This window comes from Pristiophorus japonicus, chromosome 12 (genome assembly GCF_044704955.1).
Source record: "Pristiophorus japonicus isolate sPriJap1 chromosome 12, sPriJap1.hap1, whole genome shotgun sequence".
Taxonomy (NCBI): Eukaryota; Metazoa; Chordata; class Chondrichthyes; family Pristiophoridae; genus Pristiophorus; species Pristiophorus japonicus.
In genome coordinates this window covers 50,668,517-50,696,298 of record NC_091988.1, presented here as the reverse complement: position 1 = coordinate 50,696,298, position 27,782 = coordinate 50,668,517, and the positions used below count along the sequence as shown (strand labels likewise).

At 47.5% G+C, this 27,782-nt stretch overlaps 1 protein-coding gene across 1 annotated transcript in view; it reads left to right on the top strand.

The window, feature by feature from the left end:
• Window positions 1-14,473: 14,473 nt before the first annotated feature.
• Window positions 14,474-27,782, top strand: part of nek4 (NIMA-related kinase 4) — a 56,859-nt gene continuing 43,550 nt past the window's right edge. The window contains exon 1 of the mRNA XM_070895445.1: window positions 14,474-14,728. Coding sequence (XP_070751546.1) covers window positions 14,642-14,728 — 87 coding nt within the window. The 5' untranslated portion in view covers window positions 14,474-14,641. The remainder of the gene's footprint in view (window positions 14,729-27,782) is intronic.

Below are 27,782 nucleotides of genomic sequence, written 5' to 3'. Positions count from 1 at the left end.
GAAGTCAATAGATGCCACACCCACTTATATCCGAACAATCATATATGATAGATGATTTCTAAAATTGTCCTAGAAATAATGCTGGCCTAATGAAAATCATTGCAATGCAGAATGTGTTGATAGTCATGAAATGTGATGTCTGTGATGATCTTGATAGCGGTGGTGCTTTTGTAGTGCATATGCTGTGTGTAGCGCTGGAATCACCTTGTGACCCTAGCACTCCCTTCTCTACTAACCGCATTTGTGGTTTGCAACTCAGCCAGCAGCGCGGCCCCAGGCATGACCACAGAGGCCAGAAGGTGGGGGTGCGGGGTCGGACTGGCCAGATGATCCTACATCTGCTGAGGAGCTCCGATTCTTGCCCGTCAATCTGCTGGGTCTTTTCTCTACGGATGAGAACGCGGACTTCGAGGAACCTGCATTGCCACGCTCCAGAAGCCATTCCACCCCAAGGCCATCTAGTGCTCCTCCAGTCATTCCTGCCTCCACTCTGGATGTACCGGCCCCAAGCACCTCGTCACAGGGCACCCCAATTGTCCCCAGGATGGTGCCGACTCCACGGAGGTTTCGTGAACGCAGCAGGTCTGGTCCACGAGCGCAACATGGGAGCGAAGAGATGGTACAGTTTTCCAGGAGGACTGTAGACATTGGTGACAGCTCCTCGATGCATTGGGGGGCATATCCCTGGCCACCATGACCGAGGACATTCCACGGATGGCGGAGGTCCTGGATGCGATAGCCAGGAACACTGTTGGCACAGGCCTCCCAGTGGTCCCGGAGCGCGGCACTCCGCCCCTAGATTCCGCACCACCACTGCGAATGACAGATGGGAGGCAGGACCAAGATCCTGCTTCTGGATCAGAGAATGTTCCCCCCTCGGCACACCCCGTTCCCGTACCCGTGCAACCAACGCATCTGCCTTCATCCCCCCACAATGAGGCACCGCCTGAGGAACTCTTCGGCCAGGCAACATGGAGCGAGGAGGGGAAGGGGTAGAGGTGGGGAGAAGAAGGGGAGGGAGAAGGAAAGTGAGGTGCATGTCCGCAGGTGATGGCTGTGTTATATCTCCATCTGGTTGTATGCAATTTGTTGTAATGTATGGGGGGAGGGGTCCACCCTCCTGCTTTGCCTTTGTATTCTGTGTTGCTGGACATGTTGACCATTTGATTGATGTCAATGGTGGAAAAAGTGGGGTATGGGCGAGGGTTGGGTGTTTTTGTCTGTGATACTTATGATTTCAGACCAATGTTGGTATAATTTTTTTTTTTATTGAACATAACCTTGTTGCCCATTGTCTCAGATAGCTGGACCATTACACACTGGTGATTTCTTAACATGAAAGGGTTAAATAAAACTTACCTTCAATCAACGTAAACTTTAACTGGCACCAAGATGATGGGCACCATTGATGTCTGAGCTACACACACACAGCAATGTGTCAGCATTGTCACTCACAGCAACGTGCTTTCAGGCAAATCGTTCAGATATCAGCTCCTCACGTAAAAGTCTTGCAGCTATGTAGCCACCACAGGCCCTGTCCTGCGGTTTGGAGGCAGGTGTGGGCATATTTGCATAGCCAGATTGTCTGGCCCTAGGTCAGCGTCCAGCCCCTCATCCTCCTCTTCCTCTCTCTCCTGAGGTCGAGCATCAGTTCCTTCTGGTAATTCTTGGCCCCTCCTGATAGCCAGGTTGTGCAGCATGGAGCACACGACCATGAATTTAGCTACTTGCTCAGGGTTTTATTGTAGCTCCCCTCCTGCGTGGTCCAGGCATTTGAAGCGCTGCTTAAGTACAGTTATTGTTTTCTGGACCACATTGCGTGTGTCTCTGTGGCTCTGGTTGTATCGCTTCTCGGTCTCGGTGTGGGTGTCACGCAGGGGCTCATCAGCCAGGTGGCGAGGCCATATCGGTTATCACCAAGCATCCAGCACTGTCCTTGTGGCTGATTCTTAAACATGTCAGTGTCAGCGCTCTCACACAGGATGTGAGCCTCATCGAAGCTGCCCGGACATTGGCATTCACTGCCATTATGATCTGGTTGTGGTCGACAATTAGTTGGACCTTCAGGGAGTAAAATCCTTTTCTGTTACAAAAAAGCTTTGGGTCCTGAGAAGGTGCCCGCATGGCAATGTGAGTGCACTGTATAGCTCCCTGCACCCTGGGGAACTTAGCAATGCGGTACAATGATCCAGCCCTGTCAGCTGAGCCTCCGTGGTCATGGGGAAGCTGATAAAGTCCATCCTTTGCGCGTACTGGGGCTCTGTGACCTGTCTAATGCAGTGATGGGTGGCATGGTGAGACATAGGGGAAATCTCGTCCACGGAGGCCCGAACGGAACCGGACGCGTAAAAAGACAGTGCCGCAATGACCTTGACCTCAACCGACACGAATGTCCTGATCGCACGCTGCATATGTGGCCTGATGAGCTCACATATTTCATTGATCACCACCTTGTGAAAGCGCAGTCTCTGAAGGCAGGAGTGCTCGGACATGTCGAGGTAAGACCTCTTTTCCCTGTACATGCGGGGTGTGTATGGTCTGGACCTCCTCCTCATTCTTGCACGTCTTAAATTGCGCACATAATGATGTGCATCAGACATTGAGCCATTTGCACTCTGCAGCATCTGCGTATTAATCGATGCACGCTGAGAAATGGCTGGCCCCATTGCAATGAAAGTATAATAGCGATTGATCAGAAGCAATAATTTCCTCACTAAAATACACCTACAGTAAACCCACAATAGTCCAGAGTCTGAAAATATGTCTGTTGAGATGGTTACTTCACCTGAGAAGAACTCCAGAGTCAATCCATACTCCCCCAAAGTTGAAACAGCCTTTTGAATGAAGCGACCTGTGATTTTAAAAATGGCACCCACACCACTGTGATTCGTTCAGAACAGTTCCACTTTTTTTGAGCGGTTTTTTGGGCGGGCAATATTGTGGACGAGATGTGTGCGAGGTGGTGAAAGTGATGCTGGGCGATCTCCTGGGCATTAGATTCGGCAAATGTGATCTTTACGACAGAAAAATGTGGGTGGGCAGTATTATTCAATCTTGGCGTTAATTACGTGTGGAAACTAACACTAGGTGATATTATGGTTGATTTCGCTCATTCTAATGATTCCGCCCCAAAAAAGTGGGCGGGCGGTATTATTTTTTCCCGGCGTTACGTACATGGGGGATAAATATCCGAAAAATAGGCGTCAGTTTCCATTTTGTGGCTAAACGGGCGATATATAGAAACATAATAGAAAGTAGGCGCAGGAGTAGGCCATTCAGCCCTTCGAGCCTACACCACCACTCAATATGATCATGGCTGATCATGCAACTTCAGTACCCCATTCCTGCTTTCTCTCCATACTCCTTGATCCCTTTAGCCGTAAGGGCCACATCTAACTCCCTTTCGAATATATCTAACGAGCTAGCCTCAACAACTTTCTGTGGTAGAGAATTCCACAGATTAACAATTCTCTGAGTGAAGAAGTTTCTCCACATCTCAGTCCTAAATGGCTTACCCCTTATCCTTAGACTGTGACCCCTGGTTCTGGACTTCCCCAACATCGGGAACATTCTTCCTGCATCTAACCCGTCCAGTCCCTTCAGAATTTTATATGTTTCTATGCGATCTCCTCTCATTCTTCTAAATTCCAGTGAATATAAGCCTAGTCGATCCAGTCTTTCTTCAAATGTCAGTCCTGCCGTCCCAGGAATTAGTCTGGTGAACCTTCGCTGCACTCCCTCAATAGCAAGAATGTCCTTCCATAGATTAGGAGAACAAAATTGCACACAATACTCAAGGTGTGGTCTCACCAAGGCCCTGACGACTGCAGTAAGACCTCCCTGCTCCTATACTCAAATCCCCTTGCTATGAAGGCCAGCATGCCATTTGCCTTCTTTATTGCCTGCTGTACCTGCATGCCTAGCTTCAATGACTGATGTATCATGACACCCAGGTCTCGTTGCACCTCCCCTTTTCCTAATTTACCGCCATTCAGATAATTATCTGCCTTCCTGTTTTTGCAACCAAAGTGAATAACCTCACACTTATCCACATTATACTGCATCTGCCATGCACTTGCCCACTCACCTAACCTGTCCAAGTCTCCCTGCAGCCTCCTAACATCCTCCTCGCAGCTCGCAATGCCACCCAGCTTAGTGTCATCTGCAAAATTGGAGATATTACATTCAATTCCTTCGTCTAAATCATTCATGTATATTGTAAATAGCTGGGGTCCCAGCACTGAACCCTGCGGCATCCCACTAGTCACTGCCTGCCATTCTGAAAAGGACCCGTTTATTCCCACTCTTTGCTTCCTGTCTGCCAACCAGTTCTCTATCCATGTCAATACATTACCCCCAATACCACGTGCCTTAATTTTGCACACTAATCTCTTGTGTGGGACCTTGTCAAAAGCCTTTTGAAAGTCCAAATACACCACATCCACTGGTTCTCCCTTTTCCACTCTACTAGTTACATCCTCAAAAAATTCAAGAAGATTTGTCAAGCATGATTTCCCTTTCATAAATCCATGCTGACTTGGACCGATCCTGTCACTGCTTTCCAAATGTGCTGCTATTACATCTTTAATAATTGATTCCAACATTTTCCCAACTACCGATGTCAGGCTAACCGGTCTATAATTCCCTGTTTTCTCTCTCCCTCCTTTTTAAAAAAGTGGGATTACATTAGCTACCCTCCAATCCATAGGAACTGAACCAGAGTCTATAGAATGTTGAAAAATGACTACCAATGCATCCACTATTTCTAGGGCCACTTCCTTAAGTACTCTGGGATGCAGCCTATCAGGCCCTGAGGATTTATCGGCCTTCAGTCTCTTCAATTTCCCTAACACCATTTCCTGACTAATAAGGATTTCCCTCAGTTCCCCCTTCTTACTAGACCCTCGGTCCCCTAGTATTTTCATCCTTAGTGAAGATAGAACCAAAGTATTTGTTCAATTGGTCTGCCATTTCCTTGTTCCCCATTATGAATTCCCCTGATTCTGACTGCAAGGGACCTACATTAGTCTTCACTAATCTTTTTCTCTTCACATATCTGTAGAAGCTTTTGCAGTCAGTTTTTATGTTCCCTGTAAGCTTACTCTCATACTCTATTTTCCCCCTCCTAATTAAACCCTTAGTCTTCCTCTGCTGAATTCTAAATTTCTCCCAGTCCTCAGGTTTGCTGCTTTTTCTGGCCAATTTATATGCCTCTTCCTTGGATTTAACACTTTCCCTAATTTCCCTTGATAGCCACAGTTGAGCCACCTTCCCTTTTTTATTCTTACGCCACACAGGGATGTACAATTGTTGTAGTCATCCATGTGATATTTAAATGTCTGCCATTGCCTATCCACCGTCAACCCTTTAAGTATCATTCTCCAGTCTATCCTAACCAATTCACATCTCATACCGTCGAAGTTTCTTTTCTTTAAGTTCAGGAACCCAGTCTCTGAATTAACTGTGTCACTCTCCATCTTAATGAAGAATTCTACCATATTAAGGTCACTCTTCCCCAAGACCAGATTGTTAATTGATCCTCTCTCATTATACAAGACCCAGTCTACGATGGCCTGTTCTCTAGTTGGTTCCTTGACATATTGATCTAGAAAATCATCCCTTATACACTCCAGGAAATCCTCCTCCATAGTATTGCTACCAGTTTGGTTAGCCCAATCAATACGCAGATTCAAGTCACCCACGAAAATTGCTGTACCCTTATTGCATGCATCCCTAATTTCCTGTTTGATGCCATCCCCAACCTCCCTACTACCGTTTGGTGGTCTGTACACAACTCCCACTAATGTTTTCTGCCCTTTGGTGTTTCGCAGCTCTAACCATATAGATTCCACATCATCCACGCTAATGTCCTTCCTTACTATTGTGTTAATCTCCTCTTTAACCAGTAATGCTACCCCACCTCCTTTTCCTTCCTGTCTGTCCTTCCAGAGTATTGAATACCCCTGGATGTTGAGTTTCCAGCCTTGGTTACCTTGGAGCCATGTTTCCGTAATCCCAATTACATCATATCCGTTAACAGCTATCTGCGCAGTCAATTCATCCACCTTATTACGAATGTTCCTCGCATTGAGACTCAGAGCCTTCAGGCTTGTTTTTTTAACACTCATTTTCTTTTTAGAATTATGTTGTAAAGTGGCCCATTTTTGATTTTTGCCCTTGATTTCTCTGCCCTCCACTCTTGTTTTTCTCCTTCCTATCTTTTGCCTCTGCCCCCTTTTCACTTCCCTCTGCCTCCCTGCATAGATTCCCATCCCCCTGCCTCCACAACAGCACTAGCAAACACTCCCCCTAGGACATCGGTTCCGGTCTTGCCCAGGTGCAGACCGTCCGGTTTGTATTGGTCCCACCTCCCCCAGAACCGGTTCCAATGTCCCAGGAATTTGAATCCCTCCCCCTTGCAACATTCCTCAAGCCACGTATTTAGCTGAGCTATCCTGCAATTCCTACTCTGACTAGCATGTGGCACTGGTAGCAATCCTGAGATTACTACCTTTGAGGTCCTACTTTTTAATTTAACTCCTAGGTCCCTAAGTTCAGCTTGTAGGACATCATCCCGTTTTTTACCTATATCGTTGGTATCTATATGCACCACAACTGGCTGTTCACCCTCCCCCTCCAGAATGTGCTGCAGCTGCTCCGAGACATCCTTGACCTTTGCACCAGGGAGGCAACATACCATCCTGGAGTCTCGTTTTCGGCCGCAGAAACGCCTATCTATTACCCTTACAATAGAATCCCCTATCACTATAGCTCTCCCATTCTTTTTCCTGCCCTCCTGTGCAGCAGAGTCACCCCTGGTGCCATGGACCTGGCTGTTGCTGCCTTCCTCTGATGAGTCATCTCCCCCAACAGTACCTATGGTGGTGTATCTGTTTTGAAGGGAGATGTCCGCAGGGGACACCTGCACTACCTTCCTTCCACTGCTCTTCCTGATGGTCACCTATTCCCTATCTGCCTGTGTAACCTTTACCTGCGGTGTGACCAACTCACTAAACGTGCTATTCACGACATCCTCAACATCGCGGATGCTCCAGAGTGAATCCACGTGCAGCTTCAGTGCCATAATGCGGTCTGTCAGGAGCTGCAGCTGGATACACTTCCCGCACATGTAGTCATCAGGGACACTGGAAACGTCCCTGATTTCCCACATAGCACAGGAGGAGCATGACACAGGTCTGGACTCTCCTGCCATGACTTAACCCTTAAATTACTTAATTTGGCAAAAATGCCAAAGGTTTCTTACTGCTAAGAACAAGCAAAAAGATAAAGAAAACTACTCAGCACTCAACCAGCCAATCACTTACCCCCTTGGCTGTGACATCACCCTTCGATTGCTTTTTACTTCTTTCTTAATTTTGACCTTATTGCAGCTAGCTGCTCGCTCTACCACCGATTGTCGCCGACCCCGGACTGCCACTGGGCCTTTATAGGCCGCCGCTGCTCCTCCTCCGGCTGCTGCTCCCGAAGTGCACTGTTATACGTCATTTCAGTGGTAAAATAGATGTTAAGTGGGCATTATGCATGCAAAAAAAGTGGAAAATCTAGCCCAATGTCTTAGAATAAGGGATCACCCATTTAAAACTGAGATGAGGAGAAATTTCTTCTCCCAGGAAGTTGTAAATCTATGGAATTCTCTGCCCCAAAGAGCTGTGGAGGCTGGGTCATTGAATATATTTAAGGTGGTGAAAGACAGATTTTTGAGCGATAAGAGCGTAAAGGGTTATGGGGAGCAGGCAGGGAAGTGGAACTGAGTCCATGATCAGATCAGCCATGATTTTATTAAATGGCGGAGCAGGCTCAAGGGGCCAAATGGCCTACTCCTATTTCTTATGTTCTTATGTTCTTATGAAATTGTGTCTGATAATGGACGCAATTTTGTTCGGAATAATTTGTACAGTTCATGAGCAGAAACAGTGTGAAACATACCAAAGTTCCACCATACCACCCTGCTTCAAATGTTGCAGCAGAGCACACTGTACAAATTGTAAAATGTGTCCTCATCAAGCAAATGTTGGATCCAAATCCAAAGAAACGGCAGTTGTCGTTGGATCACAAACTAGCAAGTTTTCTGATTACTTATCGTAATACTCCTCATAAAACTACTGGTAGAACACCAGCAGAGTTGTTTCTCAAACGACTGCCATGAACCAAGTTCTCGGTGTTAAAGCCAAACGTGGCACAGTCCGTAGAAGGGAAACAATTAAGACAGAAAGAATGTCATGATAGAGGTACAGAGAAAAGTGTGAAATTGAATCAGAAGGTTAGAGTGAAGAACCTTCACCATAAATGGTTAAAGTGGTTACTAGGAAGAGTAGTGAAGATATGTGGTCCTCACACATATTTGGTCAAGATGTTTGATCATGGAAAGGTTAGTTTTGTTCATGTTAATCATATTTTACCGACAGATGTGGAAGGAGTTGAAAGTTGGAATGATTCGATTATTTCTGATGAGTCAGATAGTCTTGTTACAAGTAGAGTATCTGTCGGATGTTTAAAAAAAGCCCGACTTTGTAGGAGTCTCAAGTGATCAGTTGCAGCGCCAGCCTGGACCTGTTGGATGTTTAAAAAAAGCTAGCCACCACAGCAGCAGAATCAACAATGGTCTCGAGAGGGCGACACTGGAATCCAGGTAGCTGATTCGTGGCATATCTCGGAGCGTGGTGGAGCCTAGTGGCGGGGTCAGGACCCAGGAGCAGGAGCGGGAGGAGCGGAAGTCGGATGCGGCGAGGAGCGGAGGTCGGAAGTGGCGAGGAGCAGAAGTTGAGACCGGCGTGGAGCGGAGGTCGGGACCGGTGAGGTCCAGAGGTTGGGACCAGTGAGGTCCGGAGGTCGGGACCAGTGAGGTCCAGAGGTCGGGACCAGTGAGGTCCGGACCAACGAGGAGCGGAGGTCGGGACCGGTGAGGTCCGGAGGTCGGGACCAGTGAGGTCCAGAGGTCGGGACCAGTGAGGTCCGGACCAACGAGGAGCGGAGGTCGGGACCGGTGAGGTCCGGAGGTCGGGACCAGTGAGGTCCGGACCAACGAGGACCGGAGGTCGGGACCGGTGAGGTCCAGAGGTCGGGACCAGTGAGGTCCGGAGGTCGGGACCAGTGAGGTCCAGAGGTCGGGACCAGTGAGGTCCGGACCAACGAGGAGCGGAGGTCGGGACCGGTGAGGTCCAGAGGTCGGGACCAATGAGGTCCGGAGGTCGGGACCAGTGAGGTCCGGACCAACGAGGAGCGGAGGTCGGGACCGGTGAGGTCCGGAGGTCGGGACCAACGAGGAGTGGAGGTCGGGACCGGTGAGGTCCGGAGGTCGGGACCAACGAGGAGTGGAGGTCAGGACCGGTGAGGTCCGGAGGTCGGGACTGGTGAGGTCCAGACCAATGAGGAGCGGAGGTCGGGACCGGTGAGGTCCGGAGGTCGGGACCAACGAGGAGTGGAGGTCAGGACCGGTGAGGTCCGGAGGTCGGGACCAACGAGGAGTGGAGGTCAGGACCGGTGAGGTCCGGAGGTCGGGACCAATGAGGAGCGGAGGTCGGGATCGGTGAGGTCCGGAGGTCGGGACCAGTGAGGTCCGGACCAATGAGGAGCGGAGGTCAGGACCGGTGAGGTCCGGAGGTCGGGACCAACGAGGAGTGGAGGTCAGGACCGGTGAGGTCCGGAGGTCGGGACTGGTGAAGTCCGGAGGTCGGGACCAATGAGGAGCGGAGGTCGGGATCGGTGAGGTCCGGAGGTCGGGACCAACGAGGAGTGGAGGTCAGGACCGGTGAGGTCCGGAGGTCGGGACTGGTGACGTCCGGAGGTCGGGACCAATGAGGAGCGGAGGTCGGGATCGGTGAGGTCCGGAGGTCGGGACCAGTGAGGTCCGGACCAACGAGGAGTGGAGGTCAGGACCGGTGAGCTCCGGAGGTCGGGACTGGTGAAGTCCGGAGGTCGGGACCAATGAGGAGCGGAGGTCGGGACCAGTGAGGTCCGGAGGTCGGGACCAACGAGGAGTGGAGGTCAGGACCGGTGAGGTCCAGAGGTCGGGACTGGTGAAGTCCGGAGGTCGGGACCAATGAGGAGCGGAGGTCGGGATCGGTGAGGTCCGGAGGTCGGGACCAACGAGGAGCGGAGGTCAGGACCAGTGAGGTCTGGAGGTCGGAAGCAGCGAGGAGCGGTGGTCGGGACCGGCGAAGCCCAGAGGAACAGAGAGGTCGGAGAGGAGTGGAGCAGCATGGGCCAGCAGCGGGGTCGAGGCCCAGGGAAGGCACAGCATGATCCAATAGTGAGGTTGTGAGGTCATGAGGCCTACACTGCGCCCTATGAATCCCAAGGAGAGAGGTCCTGTGCGAAGGAGGAAGGAGGACAGTAGGAATATGTGCGTGTGTGTGTGTGTGTGTGTGTACTAGGCCAATGCAGTGGAGCCTGGTCTCCAGTCGTCTTGGATCTTCTTGTCACTGGACCAAGACCTTGCTCTGTCAAGCCCGTGTGGTAGCTGGTGTGCAACAGCCAACCCACATTAAAATAATTCACGCACAGGCATCTTCCATCATTTATAATGAAGTTAATTCATTTGTAGTGTGGAAGCAAGTCATCCTCGACTCCAAGGGACTGCCTAAGAAGAGAAGAAGAGTACCAGTAGCATCAGATGTACAAGAAACAAGTCCCAAGAGAAAGTCAGAATTTAAGTCTGAGTCCGAGTCAGGCAGACAAACGTCTGAAGTTGTAGAGAGTCCAAATTTAGATCAAAGGTTGTCCTTGGAGGAAAATTCTCCTCAGATTCAGCTTAAAATGAGTCTAAGTCCTAAAACAAGTTTGGAAAGTTCTGTTTAAGAGTGAAGGTATCCTCTTCGAAACAGAAAACCAGTGGTTAATAAAAACAGAGAATGTTGGAAATCTCAGTGGGTCAGGCAGAATCAGTGAAGAGAAAAACAGAGCTAACGTTTCAGGTCGAAGACCCTTCGTGGAAAAATAAGTCCATATCTTTTGTTGTGTATAACCATGCAAGTTATGTGCGATGATTATTTTGTTATGATTACCTCTTCATTAAGGAGGGTGAAGTGTAATAGAGCTCCCCCTAGTGGACTACTGCTCCACCTAGTGAACTACTGTGGTGATGCAACTAGTGATGTAAATAATAAAGGATCATGTGGCAAAGTCACATGATGGTAGTTCTGCTATGGAGCCATCTTGTGTAGTGTGTGTTTGTTAGTAATGTCGTAAGAATTTATCACAGGTGGATATGTGGCAGATGAAATTTAATGCAGAAAAGTGCGAAGTGATAAATTTTAGTAGGAAGAATGAGGAGTGGCAATATAAACTAAAGGATACAACTCTAAAGTGGGTACATGAACAGAGAGACCTGGGAGTATATGTGCACAAATCGTTGAAGGTGGCAGGGCAGGTTGAGAAAGCAATTAAAAAAAGCTTACAGGATCAGGGGCTTCATAAATAGAGGCATAGAGTACAAAAGGAAGTTATGATGAACCTTTATAAAATACTGGTCCGACCTGAACTGGAGTACTGGGTCCAATTCTGGGCACCGCACTTTAGGAAGGCTGTGAAGGCCTTGGAGAGGGTGCAGAAAGGATTTAAAGAATGATTCCAGGGACGTGGATAGCCTGGAGAAGCTGGTGGTTGTTCCCCTTAGAGCAGAGAAGGTTGAGAGGAGATTTGATAGAGGTGATCAAAATCATGATGGGTCTAAACTGAGAGAAACTGTTCCCATTGGCAGAATTCTTGAAGATCCTGTCTGAAAGGATGGTAGAGGCAAAAACCCTCACCACATTTAAAAGATACTTGGATGTGCCATAACCTACAGGGCTATGGACCAAGAGCTGGAAAGTGGGATTAGGCTGGATAGCTTTTGGTCGGCTGACACAGACACAATGGGCTGAAATGGCGTCCTTCTGTGCTGTAAATTTCTATGATTCAATGATTCTGTGACACAGATTTAAGGTGATTGGCAGAAGAACCGAAGGCAACATGAGGAAAATCTTTTTCACACAGCGAGTAATTAGAATCTGGAATGCACTGCCTGAAAGGGTGGTGGAGGCAGATTCAATCGTGGCTTTCGAAAGGGAATAGGGTAAGTAGCTGAAGCAAAAGATTTGCAGTGCTGCGGAGAAAAGGCATGAGTGTGGGAATAGCTGAAATGCTCGTGCAGAAAGCCAACACGGGCTCGACCGGCCGAATGGCCTCCTTCTGTGCTGTAACCATTCTAGTTACACCTCTAATGTTGTTTGTGCAAAACCCAAATCAAATCGACTGCTCCCACCCCACAGCACGTCCTTTACCCTGCTGATTAGCTGCGGTTCCAGATCCACCCTTTAGTGTGGCGCTGCACTGTTGTGATAATAATAGTAATAATGACTTTTATTTATACAGTGCCTTTAAATTGGTAAAATGTCCCAAGGTGCTTCGCAACGGTCTTACAACATGTTAGATATTGACCAGGGAGGGAAAGAAAGAAAAAGCGGGAGAAGGAAATATAAAAGAGGTCAAAGGCTCAGGTCTGAAGCGGCAGCCAAAATGCTCACCCAAATAGACACAGGCGAAAAAAAAAGTGATGAACTGTAATACCCGACTCCTCCCTGTGATGGCACTGCAGCCCAGCCCTGTGGTGCCACCGCCGGGCTGTGATGCCCTGCAGTTCCAAGCTCGGCCCTTTGGTGGCGCCGCCAGGCTGTGATGCGCTGCAGTTCCAAGAATGGCTCTGTGGTCATCTGCGCACATACAGAGGCTGAACTCCAGGACATAGTCGACATATTTACTGAGGCGTACAAAAGCATGGGCCTTACGTTAAACATCCGTAAGACAAAGGTCCTCCACCAGCCTGTCCTCACCATACAGCACTACCTCCCCAGTCATCAAGATCCACGGCGCGGCTCTGGACACCGTGGACCACTTCCCATATCTCGGGAGCCTCCTATGAACAAGAGCAGGCATCGACGACGAGATCCAACACCGCCTCCTGAGGAAAAGAGTGTTTGAAGACCAGGCCCTCAAAACTGCCACCAAATTCATGGTCCACAGGGCTGTAGTAATACCTGCCTCCTATATGGCTCAGAGACATGGACCACGTACAGCAGACACCTCAAGTTGCTGGAGAACCATCACCAACGATGTCTCCGCAAGATCCTACAAATCCCCTGGGAGGACAGGCACACCAACATCAGCGTCCTCGTCCAGGCTAACATCCCCAGCATTAAAGCACTGACCACATTCGATCAGCTTCGCTGGGCAGGCCACATAGTTCACATGCCAACTGCCACCAAATTCATGGTCCACAGGGCTGTAGTAATACCTGCCTCCTATATGGCTCAGAGACATGGACCACGTACAGCAGACACCTCAAGTTGCTGGAGAACTATCACCAACGATGTCTCCGCAAGATCCTACAAATCCCCTGGGAGGACAGGCACACCAACATCAGCGTCCTCGTCCAGGCTAACATCCCCAGCATTAAAGCACTGACCACATTCGATCAGCTTCGCTGGGCAGGCCACATAGTTCACATGCCAGACGGGAGACTCCCAAAGCAAGTGCTCTACTCGGAGGTCCTTCACGCCAAACGAGCCAAAGGAGGGCAGCGGAAACGGTACAAGGACACCCTCAAAGCCTCCCTGATAAAGTACGACATCCCCACTGACACCTGAGAGTCCCTGGCCCAAGACCACCCTAAGTGGAGGAAGTGAATCCGAGAGGGCGCTGAGCACCTCGAGTCTCAACGCCGAGAGCATGCAGAAATCAAGCGCAGGCAATGGAAAGAGCGTGCGGCAAACCAGTCCTACCCACCCCTTCCTTCAACGACTATCTGTCCCACCTGAGACAGAGTCTGTGGCTCTCGGATTGGACTTTTCAGCCACCAAAGACCTCACTTCAGGAGTGGAAGCAAGTCTTCCTCGATTCAGAGGGACTGCCTACACTAATGAGGTGGCGCCGCCGGGCTCCAATGCGCTGCAGTTCCAGGCCCGCCCCTATGGTGGCGCCGCCGGGCAGTGATGCCCTGCAGTTCCAGACCCGGCCCTGTGGTGGCGCTACAATGCGCTGCAGTTTTAGGCCCGGCCCTGTGGTGGCGCTGCAATGCGCTGCAGTTTCAGGCCCGGCCCTGTGGTGGCGCTGCAATGCGCTGCAGTTTCAGGTCCGGCCCTGTGGTGGCGCTGCAATGCGCTGCAGTTTCAGGCCCGGCCCTGTGGTGGCGCTGCAATGCGCTGCAGTTCCAAGCCCGGCCCTGTGGTGGCGCTGCAATGCGCTGCAGTTTCAGGCCCGGCCCTGTGGTGGCGCTGCAATGCGCTGCAGTTCCAGGCCCGGCCCTGTGGTGGCGCTGCAATGCGCTGCAGTTTCAGGCCCGGCCCTGTGGTGGCGCTGCAATGCGCTGCAGTTCCAGGCCCGGCCCTGTGGTGGCGCTGTAATGCGCTGCAGTTCCAAGCCCGGCCCTGTGGTGGCGCTGCAATGCCCTGCAGTTCCAGGCCCGGCCTTGTAGTGGCGCCGGGGGGCCCGCCGTTCCCGTTGCCTGGTGATGGTGATGCGGTGTCCGGCCTGTTCCCAGCCGGTTTGCTGTAACCCGAGTCGGGTGAGACATGAATGAAGACGCAGCGCAGGCAGGCGCCGAGAGTCCGTGGCCTCCTGCACAGCCCCGGCGGCGGTGAGCAGCATGGAGCGCTACCTGGTCATCCGGACAGTGGGCAAAGGCAGCTACGGGGAGGTGCAGCTGGTAAGACACGGGAAGGACGTGAAACAGGTAAGGATCGGGCGGCAGCGAGAGGCCCGGCCCGGCGGCTCCTCACACTCAAACCCCCTGTCTCTGAGACTGGAAACCCGGCAACTCTGGGCCCAAGGGGGAAAGCAGCGAGCCTGAAACCGCTCAACAATCATCTAATCTCAATCCTTAATTTATCTCCCAATCCCAGTCTGACTCCCAATCCGCAATCCCCAATCCCAGTCTGACTCCCAATCCCAGTCTGACTCTCAATCCCCAATCCCCAATCCCAGTCTGACTCCCAATCCGCAATCCCCAATCCCAGTCTGACTCCCAATCCCAGTCTGACTCTCAATCCCCAATCCCCAATCCCAGTCTGACTCCCAATCCGCAATCCCCAATCCCAGTCTGACTCCCAATCCGCAATCCCAGTCTGACTCCCAATCCCAGTCTGACTCTCAATCCCCAATCCCAGTCTGACTCCCAATCCCCAATCTGAATCCACAATCCCAGTCTGACTCCCAATCCCACTCTGTGTCAGCCGTGGCTCTGTGGGTAGCACCCTCGCCTCTGAGTCAGAAGGTTGTGAGTTCAAGTTCTACTCCAGAGACTTGAGTGCAAAAATCTAGGCTGACACACCAAGACAATGCTGAGGGACTGCTGCACTATCGGAGTGTCGTGTCTTTCGGATGAGATGTTAAACCGAGGCCCCATCTACTCAGGTGAAAAAGATTCCATAACACTATTTTGAAGAAGAGAAGGGGAGTGAGTGCTCCCTGGTCTCCTGACCAATAATTATCCCTCAATCAACATCACTAAAAAACAAATTATCTGGTCATTATCACATTGTGGAGCTTGCTGTGTGCAAATTGGTTGCTGCGCTTCCTACATGACAACATTACTACATTGGCTGTGAAGCACTTTGGGACATCTGGTGGTTGTGAAAAGTGCTAGTCTTTCTGACTCTCAATCCCAGTTTGAATTTCAATCCGCAATCCCAGTCTGAATCTCAATACTCAATCCCAGTCTGACTCAGTCCACAATCCCAGTCTAACCCATAGATTCATAGAATGGTTACAGCACAGAAGTAGGCCATTCGGCCTGTCGAGCTCATGCCGGCTCTCTGCAAGAGCACTTCAGCTCGGCCCACTCCCCTGCCCTTTCCGCGTAGTCCTGCAAATGTTTTTCCTTCAGGTACTTATCCAATTTCCTTTCCACGATTGAATCTGCCTCCACCACCCTTTCAGGCAGTGCAACATTACAACAGTGACTACGCTCCAAAAGTACTTCATTGGCTGTAAAGCACTTTGAGATGTCTGGTGGTTGTGAAAGGCGCTGTATATAAGCAAATCTTTCTTTTTTTGCATTCCAGATCTTAACCACTCGCTGCGTAAAAACGTTTTTCCTCATGTTGCCTTTGGGTCTTTTGCCAATCACCTTAGTCCTAAATCCCAGTCTGACTCCAAGATCCCAGTCCCAGTGTCTGCTCAAATGTCACTTTGTCAGCCCTAGTCGCAACTCTAACCCAAATACTAATTATACTGGGCAGCTATGCTGCACATTTTGCATTGATACAAACTGATTATTGAGTTGCCTAACAGGACGGACAGTGTAACTGTTGTGTAACTTCATTGAAATAATTTAATCTGTAATTATATTGTGCACGTGATCGGTTAGTCTTGGAGTGCACAGTGTTGCATAGCCTGGAGTGGTTCTCGGGTTTTTTGAATTTTCCAGAAATTCCAAAGTCCGTTGTGCACGCCAGGATATGATCACAATATGAACAGCAGAATCATTGAAATTTACAGAACGGAAGGAGGCCATTTTGGCCCATCGTGCCCGTGCTGGCCGACAAAGAGCTATCCAGCCTAATCTCACTTTCCAGCTCTTGGTCCGTAGCCTTGTAGATTACGGCACTTCAAATGCACATCCAAGTACCTTTTAAATGTGGTGAGGGTTTCTGCCTCTACCACCCTTTCAGGCAGCGAGTTCCAGACTCCCATCACCCTCTGGGTTTAAAAAAAAATCCCCTCATGTCCCCTCTAAACCTCTTACCAATTACTATAAATCTATGCCCCCTGGTTGTTGACCCCTCTGCTAAGGGTAATAGGTCCTTCCTATCCAATCTATCTGGGTCCCTCATAATTTTATGCACCTCAATAAGGTCTCCCCTCAGCCACCTCAAAGAAAACAACCATAGCCTATACAATCTTTTCTCACGGCTAAATTTTTCCAGTCCTGGCAATATCCTCGTAAATCTCCTCTACCTGCTCTAGTGCAATAACATCTTTGCTGTAATGTGGTGACCAGAACTGCACGCAGTACTCCAGCTGTGGCCGAGCAAGCAAGCACTGAATATAAAAACTTGTTAATTGTCTAGAGCTATAATTACAAGAAAAGGGTAACAATTTCTTTATGCTGTGTTACTGAGTTGCAATAGTGAGCATTTATCTTGCGTCATGCTGTAAACAGAATTGCGATTTGCCAAACAATATATGGTCACCTGGAGAAGATAATCTCACACCACTTCAATCACTTCAACTTTGCTTGAGTTGATGAAGTTCGAAAGTTGTCACAAGGTCCACTGACTTTCTTGTAACACAAAACTTTTGAAGTTGGGAAAATAGGATAGTCAGCTCAGCACTTAATTTCATTTCATGTAGAATCAGCGTTGGGTAGATTTGGTACAAAAAGCAGATCTCCTATCGGGAAAGTAGACTAAACAAAGTGGAAAACACTGTCCGAATCCTGGTTACATTTCAGTATCGGATAGAGTCCTGGTATCTCTGTCCTTAGTATTGATCCCAAAACTTTCCAGTTATAATATACCTTCTGTAGCTGTAAGGTGGGGTAAACTGAAAAATAAACACTAGAAACAACATTTTATACAGACACTTTCCTTTGACAAGGTAAATATTTGCTAAAATAAACCTAAATTTCAAACAACTATCTAATTTGATAGTAATTGACATTCTCAGAAGGGCCACTGGGATGGCTGGTGTGAGAAATGGGGGGGTGAAATCAGACTGGGATAAATTAGAGGGAGCATTACACTGCACTTGGCTTTGCCAGTACACCAGTACTGTACCCCAGTGTTATACAGTGCCAGACCTGTACCCACCAGTACTATACACCAGTGTTATACAGTGACAGACCTGTACCCACCAGTACTATACACCAGTGTTATACAGTGCCAGACCTGTACCCACCAGTACTGTACCCCAGTGTTATACAGTGCCAGACCTGTACCCACCAGTACTGTACCCCAGTGTTATACAGTGCCAGACCTGTACCCACCAGTACTGTACCCTAGTGTTATACAGTGCCAGACCTGTACCCACCAGTACTGTACCCCAGTGTTATACAGTGCCAGACCTGTACCCACCAGTACTATACACCAGTGTTATACAGTGCTAGACCTGTACCCACCAGTACTATACACCAGTGTTATACAGTGACAGACCTGTACCCACCAGTACTATACACCAGTGTTATACAGTGCCAGACCTGTACCCACCAGTACTATACACCAGTGTTATACAGTGACAGACCTGTACTCCCCAGTATTGTTCCCCAGGGTTATACAGCATAGACCTGCACCCACCAGTACTTGGTGCTTGAAATAGGTGTTCCATTCCTCAGCATTGATATTCTTCACCTTGATCAGCACAAAAAAAATCATCAAAAATGTAAAAAAAAGTGTGATATTTTAATATTAAGGTTTTTGAAACCTACCTAAAGTATTTTTGCTTACACCTAAGAATTCATGAGAACTGCAATCTGGTTACTCACCTCTACTAAAGAAAGAAAGACTTGCATTTATATGAAGCCTTTCGCGAAGTGATTTGTAGCCAATGAAGTACAGGTACAATGTCCGAAATCTGGAACCTCGGGACCGAATCTGTACTGGTTTTGGGGTTTTTCTGGATTTCAGACAAGAAAATCCAATAGTCTGAAATCCAGAATCCATGCCAGATTTGGGGTTTTGCCTCAAAAATGTCCGGTTTTCAGACAATAATTCCGGATTCTGGACGATTCCATCAGCTATGCACAAAATGTCCGGTTTTCGGAGTTTCGGAATCAGGATGTTGCACCTGTACTTTTGAAGAGTAGCCACAGTTGTAACTTCTGAAAGAAGGCAGACAATTTGCACAAAGCAACGTCCCTCAAACAGTAATGAGATAAATGATGAGATCATCTGTTTTAGATGTTGGGTGAGGGATAATTATTGGCCAAGACACTGGCAGAATCCCCCTGCTCTTCTTCTAATAGAGCTGTGGGATCTTTTTAGGTCCACCTGAGAGGGCAGACTTGGTTTACCATCGCATCTGAAAGATGGCACCTCTGACAATGTTGCACTCCTGCAGTATTGCAGAGAAGGGCTGGTCAAAATTATACGCTGAAGTGTCTGGACTGGGACTTGAACCTTCTGACTCTGAAACGGTTACGACTGAGCCACGACCATATTTCCCATTGTTGCTAGGCTTCCGTTTATATTAAAGGCATTATATAATTTCAGGTTGTTGAAGGAAAAATATTTGCACTGTTCAAATGGACTCGGCGTCTACGCCACATGGGCCAGAATTTGCTGTCAAAATAACGGTGAGACTAATGACACGCCCTATTATTGATGCGTAACTGGTACAGAAACTTCAGGCGAGGAGCAGATGCGAGCTTAAATAGGAAATCCAAAAGGTTCTTTCTGAGTTTTGCCGCACTGCCATTAGCTTCATGAAAACCACATTTCACTGTCTGCCTCACCATTGACCAGCATTGAATGTCATAGAGTTGCTGCATTTGTGCGATAGATAAGAACTAAACCCCCGCTACAGATATTTAGGGCTAGAATAAGCACCCTTTCAACAATGATCATTGTTCATTACTGCCAATCAACCAATGGTCCCTGTAAGCTGCTCGGATGCATGGGGGCGCAGTGCTCCAGAGAAACCCGCAGGCGGCTTTTCAGTACAATAACCACGTGTGCGCAGTATTTTGAATGGCCCGCAGGCCAAACAAAATTAGAGGGAACATTGGAATGAACCTCCCTGGCTTGTACTATTGCAAGCAGAATCTCATTCCTTCAGGTTTTGAATTTTTCAAAGAAATTTTTAAAATGCTAAATTTTAAATTAAACATTTATACTTTTTCTTTCTTTCCTTTTTTCACTCGCTCTTAATCCAGTCTTTCTTTCCCTCTCTATTTCTCTACCTGATTTGACATTGAATTCACACCCTTTCATTCAACCTCCTGCTCAGTCCTTTATCACATAATACTCCTGTGAAGCGCCTTGGGACATTTCACTACGTTAAAGGCACTATATAAATACAAGTTGTTGTTGATTTCCCAATCCTTAAATCTGATTGGTCGCCCTGTTCACTCAGGTGCCAGATGCCCTGTTTCCTTTGCTGGGCCATTATCAGCAACTTTGTGGGCAAATGTTTTTTGAGCTAAAGAAGTTCAGGGGCAGACACCGTAGATGTCCTGCTACAACAAAATCTGGCCCATTACTTTTTCCAAGTTGTAAAAATGCCTGCACTATATTTGCAAACAGTAGATTATATTTATTTCATCAAGGTCTCTTCAAGTGTGCATTAAACTGCTTTAGTGGGCTTGGTTGAAGTTGAATATAGAAAATGTCCTATATATGTAAAGACTTGCTCTATGTCCAGGATAGTAATATAACAGGGAAGGAGGAAGGAAGGAGGACAGTAGGAGTACGTTTGAGTTTGTATGTATGTATTGGCATATGCGATGGAACCTGGTCTCCAGTCGTCTTGGATCCCCTTGCCATTGGACCAAGATCTTGCTCCGTCAAGTCCGTGTGGTGGCTGGTGTGCAACGGCCACCCCATGTTAAAAGAATTCACGCACAGGCATCTTCCACCGTTTAAACTGAGTTAGTCAGTTACCTGCGTACTAATTTTTAGTGTGGAAGCAAGTCATCCTCGACCCCGAGGGACTGCCTATGATGATGAATATAACAGGGTTAGTTAATATGAAAGGTAACAAAACCTTTTGGTGCACATCTGTTGAGATTTCTGCTGAATGTAAACATACTAGCCCAGATTTTGCAGCCAGTGACAAAGAGAAGGCACTCGCTGCTGACCTCGAAGAAAGCTGCCCACAAAGATTTAGCAGCCGTCGATTTCCTCTTTCCAATGTCAGTTTCAATCTGTCCCATTTATAGGGGATTTGGGTGTCCAGGAACAGTGAAGTCATCACGCAGGCTAAGCCGCCAATCAGATTGAAGAATTCTCACAGACAGCAAACCAGGAAATAAAAAATACAATTATAATTCACTTTTAATCATTTTACAGAAAGCGGAATAAAGATTGGGGCATACACATGGGATTAAGGTAGAAGCTGAAATATCATAAACCAGCTTTAAAAAAAAAATTAAAATTAATTTTAATTATTTTTAAAATCTATGGATCTTTTCCATGGAATGACACGCCACAGTTCTAAAATTAGTTTTTCACAGCCAGAAAGGTTGTTCAGCAGTAATTATGACTTAGTACAACTTTAAAAACTCAGTTACACCTCGCTCAACAACGCTTAACTTTTTCAGTGGACTTTATAGCGAGAATAGTGCGTAAAAGGTCATATCATATGAATTCATGTCATATTACTGATTCTGTGCTGATTGCATCTGTGAAGACTAACAGCGCACCCTGTGAAGCAGCAACATCTGGATTTCCGCGTTTGACCGCATGTACGGACGCCAGAAGTTGCTGTCAGTTTAACACAGTAATGACGACGAGCGCTGACAGTTTCACTACCATTACAATCGCAAATTCCAGACCAGTACGAGCACTGAACATCAATTTGTATTCAAACACATCCCGAATAATGCAGAGTTCATTTTAATAGTTTTATTTGATGTTTGTAATTTGATAAACCTTGTATAAACACTTTACTATTCCAGTGTCTTTGCACAGACAATAGAGGTAGTTTTATGGTAACTTCAAGCAACCCTACCATAATATTGTAAAGATATTCGTTGTGAAATGGAGTGGACGTTGCTGCTGTCTGTAAGCACACTGAATGATTGCTATTTATACAGCATCTGTGAGCACAGTGCTCAATTGTCAAGTGTCTTTTTTATCTGCTTTCGCCATCATTGACAAACAACATGACTAAATAAATCAAAGCTGGCTTATTGCATAATGAAGGCGATTGCTTGTGCAGATTGTTGTTTTATCAAACCAGCAATTATTTTGTGGTATGAAACAGAGCCAAGTGTTCAAAGAAAGAGTGCCACAGTTTAGAAAAAAAAACATACCATTAGTCCGATTGAAAAATCAAAATCCAAGCAGTTTTACTTATTTTTATTTGGTTCCATTATAGTGCAGATGTAGAAGAGTATCCATGCCCAGAATTATTTCCAGCAGTGTTGAATGGACTGTTTAAAAAGAGCAGTGCAGATAGCAGAGCTAACATGTCCAGTGAACTGTCAGGAACTGGAGTTTTTAACAAACTGTTAACAAATTGCAGTGTTTGTTCCAACCTTTATCCACAGTTCTGCACTATGAGAGGATTTGTGCATGAGGCACTGATTCCGTTTGTGCCCCACTTCTGCTGCTGTAATTCCACTGAACAGATTGGATGTGCTCATATTCTTGGTATCTAATTGTCAAATCTATCTCTATACACATGATAAGAGTCTTGCATTTGTCATACAAAAGTGTGTAGCTCACTTGTATCTGATTGACTGAATTGTCATATTCATAGAATAACAACTTACATTTATATAGCGCCAAACTGTAGCAAAACGTAAGGCACATAACAAGAGCAATATCAATAAAAACATTTTTGACACCGAGCCACAGAAGGAGATATCAGGACAGATGACCAAAAGCTTGGTCAAAGAGGTAGGTTTTAAGGAGCATCTTAAAGGGGGGAGAGGTTTAGGGAGGGAATTCCAGAGCTTAGGGCCTAGGCAGCTGAAAGCACGGCTGCCATTGGTGAAGCGACTAAGATCGTGAATGTAAAGCCTTGCCCAATTAGAGAAGTAGCACTGATAAGGTAGTCCAATTAGAGATCTAGGGCATTCTTACCAGGGAACGGAGGGGTTTTTGAAATGTATAACAGTTGTATGATTGTGCTGTTCGGAGAGCATCTCCACTCACAGGCGGCTGTGATGAGAGGTGTTCCCGGACGTTCGTAATAAAAGATCGTTATACCTTGCCATTCGTCTCTGTCTGCTAACTCCGGGGGCTGTTACGCAGGTTGGGGCGAGCGTCGACCCTCTATATCAGGGGGCCCGCTCGTGGGAGGAGAAGCCTTCCCATTTTCCCCTTACATGTATGTATTGGCATATGCGGCGGAGCCTGGTCTCCAGTCGACTTGGATCCTCTTACCACTGGACCAAGATCTTGCTCCGTCAAGTCCGTGTGGTGGCTGGTGTGCAACAGCTACCCCACATTAAAATAATTCACGCACAGACATCTTCCACTGTTTAAAATGAGTTAATCAGTCACCTGCGTACTCATGTTTTGTGTGGAAGCAAGTCATCCTTGACCCCGAGGGACTGCCTATGATGATGATGATGAATGAGTAAGAGGCCAGAATTAGAGGAGCGCAGAGATCTCGGAGGTTGCAGAGATAGGGAGGAGCGAGGCCAGGAGTGATTTGAAAACAAGAATGAAGATTTAAAATTGAGGTATTGGACCAGGAGCTGGTGTAGATCAGCAAGCACAGGGGTGATGGGTAAACGAGACTTGGAGTAAGTTTAGATGCGGGCAGCAAAGTTTTGGATGAGCACAAGTTTATGTAAGGTGGAAGATGGGAGGCTGGCAAGTTGAGCATTAGAATAGTCAAGTCCAGAGGTAACAAAGGCACGGGTGAGAGTTTCAGCAGCTATGTGCTGAGGCAGGGTTGGAGTCGGGCAGTGTTACAGAGGTGCAAATAGGCAGTCTTGGTGATGGAGCAGATACGTGGTTGGAAGCTCAGCTCGGGGTCAGACACAACACCAAGAATGCGAAAGGTCTCGCTCAGCTGCAGACAGTTGCCAGGGATGGAAACGATGGCTAGGGAACAGAGTTTTTGGCGGGGACCAAAGACAATGGCTTCAGTCTTCCCAATATTTAGTTGGAGGAAATTTCTGCTCGTCTAATATTGGATGTTGTACAAATAGTGTGACAAATCAGAAACAGTGGAGGGGTCCCGCAAGATGGTGGTGAGATAGAGCTGAACGTAAGGAACTTGCCAGCAATCAAGTAGTATCTTAAGAAAGTGCAGTTTCTTTTAAAGGACAGACTTTTTAAGCAACGTGAGGAGCAGTCAAATACTGTATTTCTACCAATCGGATTTCTACCATGACTTAGAGATAGGCCAAGTTAAACACAACTTCACCTTAGCAGCAGACAGCTTACTTCAAGACAGTTCCTTAACCCCAATTAGGAATGGGCTATTGTAATGTAAACACTCCTCTTGTTATTAAATAATACACTTTACATTAGATAGTATAACACTTATTATAAAACAGCACATCCTCCAATTTGCTTCAAAAGAACCACTTGGAACTTTAAAATTCCTTAGCTATTTTTTGTTATAAAACCAGGATGCTTGTTCTTGTTTCTAAAGTAAGTTTTTACTGTAGCAATGACAACCACAATTACATAGTACAGTATTAAATAGAACTTACAGGCAGAAACAGGCCATTCGGCCCAACAGGTCTGTGCCGGTGTTTATGCTCCACATGAGCCTTCTCCCACCTTACTTCATCTCACCCTATCAACATAGCAAATAATAATATTATACAATAACTATCAATGTGTTCAGAAGCATTGGATTGGTAGATATTTACATTAATATTGTAAGTGTTATTTGTGGTATTTCTTATTAAATATAGTTTGGGGTACAACAGACTAGCATGGAAGCATTGTATACATACTGAGTATGAGGGTGACTGAAAATCTCCTTTCATTATAATTTACCAAATGGCATTAAAGAAATTTCATGTAAAGCGCAGTAAGTACCAGAATGTGATGAAGTTGATTTCAAAAGAAATTGAATCAATGAAGCAACTTATCTCCCATTTCATTCCTAAATTAGTAGTTGAGCATCCATAGCTTTACTCAGGTGAATCAGATGTAGTATTATTGGAATGAAGTAAGTCAGTAAAGGGATAGTGTTTTTGATTGGATAAAATTTCCAAGAACCACTCAAAACAAGTTTTAACACTGTCCACATATGGGGCTCAATTTTCCTCAAAGCTTTTTTTTGGCGTACTTGAAGAGTTACGCCCTTTTTGTGGGGCCCAAGTACGCCAAAAAAATGTTGCAAGTTTCCCCATTTGATTTCTTCATTTTTGGCGCAGTCTAGCCTGTCCTTTAGTTTTGGCAGTGGAGCCTTGATCTGTGCCAAAAGATCGGGTTGCCGTGGCAACCAGGGACAAAATGTGGGCTGAGGCTGGAAAGTGAAACATACAGCCAGCTCACAGCAACCTGCACAAGCACGTTACAATACATTGCAGCAACTTCACAAGCACAAATACATTGCAGCAACTTACCTCCCTTAAATTTTTAAAGTCTCCTCCCCCCTCCCAGTGTCGATTCCCGCTCCTGTCCCTGGCCGAAGGGCTCCCCGCACCTATCCCTGGCCAAGTGGCCTCCCTCCCGGTCCCCGCACCTAGCCCTGGCCGAGTGGCCTCCTGGTCCACTCCCCCGCACCTATACCTGGCTGAGTAGCCTCCCGGTCCACACTCCCGTCCCATCCCAGGCCGAATGGCCTCCCGGTCCACTCCCCACACCTAGCCCTGGTCGAGCGGTCTTCAGGTCCACTCCCCCGCACCTCTCCCAGGCCGAATGGCCTCCTCCCTCCCGGTCCCCACATCTAACTATACCCGAAAAGCTCTCCCCCTCCTGCTGCTGCTGTCCAGGCAGCTGCTGCACTTACCTGCACCAATTTCCTTACCAGAAGGGTTTTCTGCAGAGGCCACATACGCTGGCCTAAGCAGAACTGGAGTAACGCTCAGCTGGCCAAACTTCCCTAAATGGCCAGAATTGGCGTGGGTGGCAGGTTACAGCCTCTTTTATTTGAAAACAAAAACTTCAGCAAAAAAAATTGTAACGAACTGAGTTACACTGATGCAAATTGATCGGGAAACTTTGTTTTTTTTAAAACTTAGGCCATAGAAAGCGGCCTGCGCCAAAAAAACGACGCAGATCACTGGGGAAAATTGAGCCCATGGATTGGAGAGGAGGCATGGGCATAGAGGAGGAGAAAGAAATATATGCATTTACAACCATTGGACGTCCCAAAGAGCTATACAGCCAATGAAGTACTTTCTGAAGTGTAGTCACTGTTGCAATGTAGGAAATGCAGCAGCCAATTTGCCCACAGCAAGCTCCCTCAAACAGCAATGTAATAATGACCAGATAATTTGTTTTAGAGATGTTGATTGAGGGATAAATATTGGCCAGGACACCAGAGATAACTCCCCTGCTCTTCGAAATAGAGCCATGAGATCTTTTACATCCATCTGAGGGAGCGGACAGAGCCTCGGTTTAACGTGTCATCCGAAAGGCAGCACCTCCGACAGTGCAGCAGGTTCTGTACTGGAGTAGAGAGGGAAAGGGAGAAGGGAAAGGAGTGGAAGAGAGGTTGAGGAGGGATAGAAAGAGGAGGAGGTGGCCAAAGGAGGACGGGGAGAGGGGTAACAGGTAGTGGTTGTTTGTAAGAAGAGGAAGAGGGAAAGGAGGGAGGGAGGTGAAAAACTCCTCCGTGTGGGGGAGCATGGGTTATCAGTTATCGATAAGCACCTCTATGAGGTGGGTGCTGGCTGCTCAGTGTGACTGGTGGGATGGGGTTGGGCATTTATAGCAAACTTGCTCAGTAAGGGGCGTTGCCAGTTATTGAAAAACAGCTCAGTGAGGGAGTTTCCAGTTACCGAATGTGAGGGGTTGTTGGCCTGATTATTCAAACACTGCTGACTGGGGGATGATTGTTCAAGACACTGCTCAGGGGTGGGAGTGGGTGTTGGCCCAATCTGCTGCTCAAAGTTGTTTGGGGTGGGGTGGGTTTGGTTGCTCTAATTGATCTTGCACCCTGATATCAGCAAGGCAGTGTATTATGGACAATAGGTTCTGGTGGTTCACTTAAGTCCGAGAATTGGTAGTGGCCGTCCATAATCCGTGATCAAGCTGCGGCAACCCAAGAGGAAACTGATGTGCGGGGACAGCAAGTGGAGGCATGCAGTTGGGGCATCAGTGGCTGCTGAAGTTCTGCACATTGCACGGGGAATTGCAATGGGCGAGCGGGGCATGGAACAGTAGCAGCAGGGCCGCTGAGGGGCGATCACTGAGGGTGGCGGGAAGCTGAGCAGCAACAGATGGTCCCTGTACTGACTGCTGGATTCCAGCAGTAGCATGCGGTATAATAGTGGTGGAGGAGATGCTTTGGGCTTGGAGGAGGGAGCTGCCCAGACTAATGATCTGCTGGGATCCGCAAAGAGGCCAAGCGACATGACCTGACAGCCAAAAGTTTAGGATTTTAAAAAGAAAATAAATCCCGGAATCTAGAAAAGCATCCATGCACCACCAAGTAGTGATTTTCAGCTGCAGCGTTTCTTTAGGCAGGATGGGCTTGCGTTCAGTTGATTGATGGTCACATAACGTTAAGCTCAAATTGCCCGCTACGTGTGTAATACCATTAGACTTGTGACCTCACACCAGTTTTTGTATCTGTTGTGGACAGTAGCAACTGTCAGCTGCTGTGGTAGCCGTTTGCTGTACAGCAGACATCGTCCAGCGCAGAAAAGTCATGGCTTCTTTGCAGTTTCGGAACTTCAGCTAGCTTGATACAATTGGCCCAGATTTTGCTGAAAAAGTAACAGCTTCTGAATGATGCAACCTTTGGACAGGAAGGGATACCCCGTGAATTGCGAATCGCCACAAGTTGCTGGCTGATTTGCGCCGCTTAACGAAAACGGCATCTCGCCCTTAACCTCCCTGTGATTTTCACAAAGTTGCTGCATTTGCTGGTCCCATTGACTGTCAGTTTATTGTAGCAATAATGCCACAGTATTTTGCTTCCCTTCCTATAATGTAAATGACCTAAAATAGGGATATCCAGACCATCAAAACCAGTGGGTG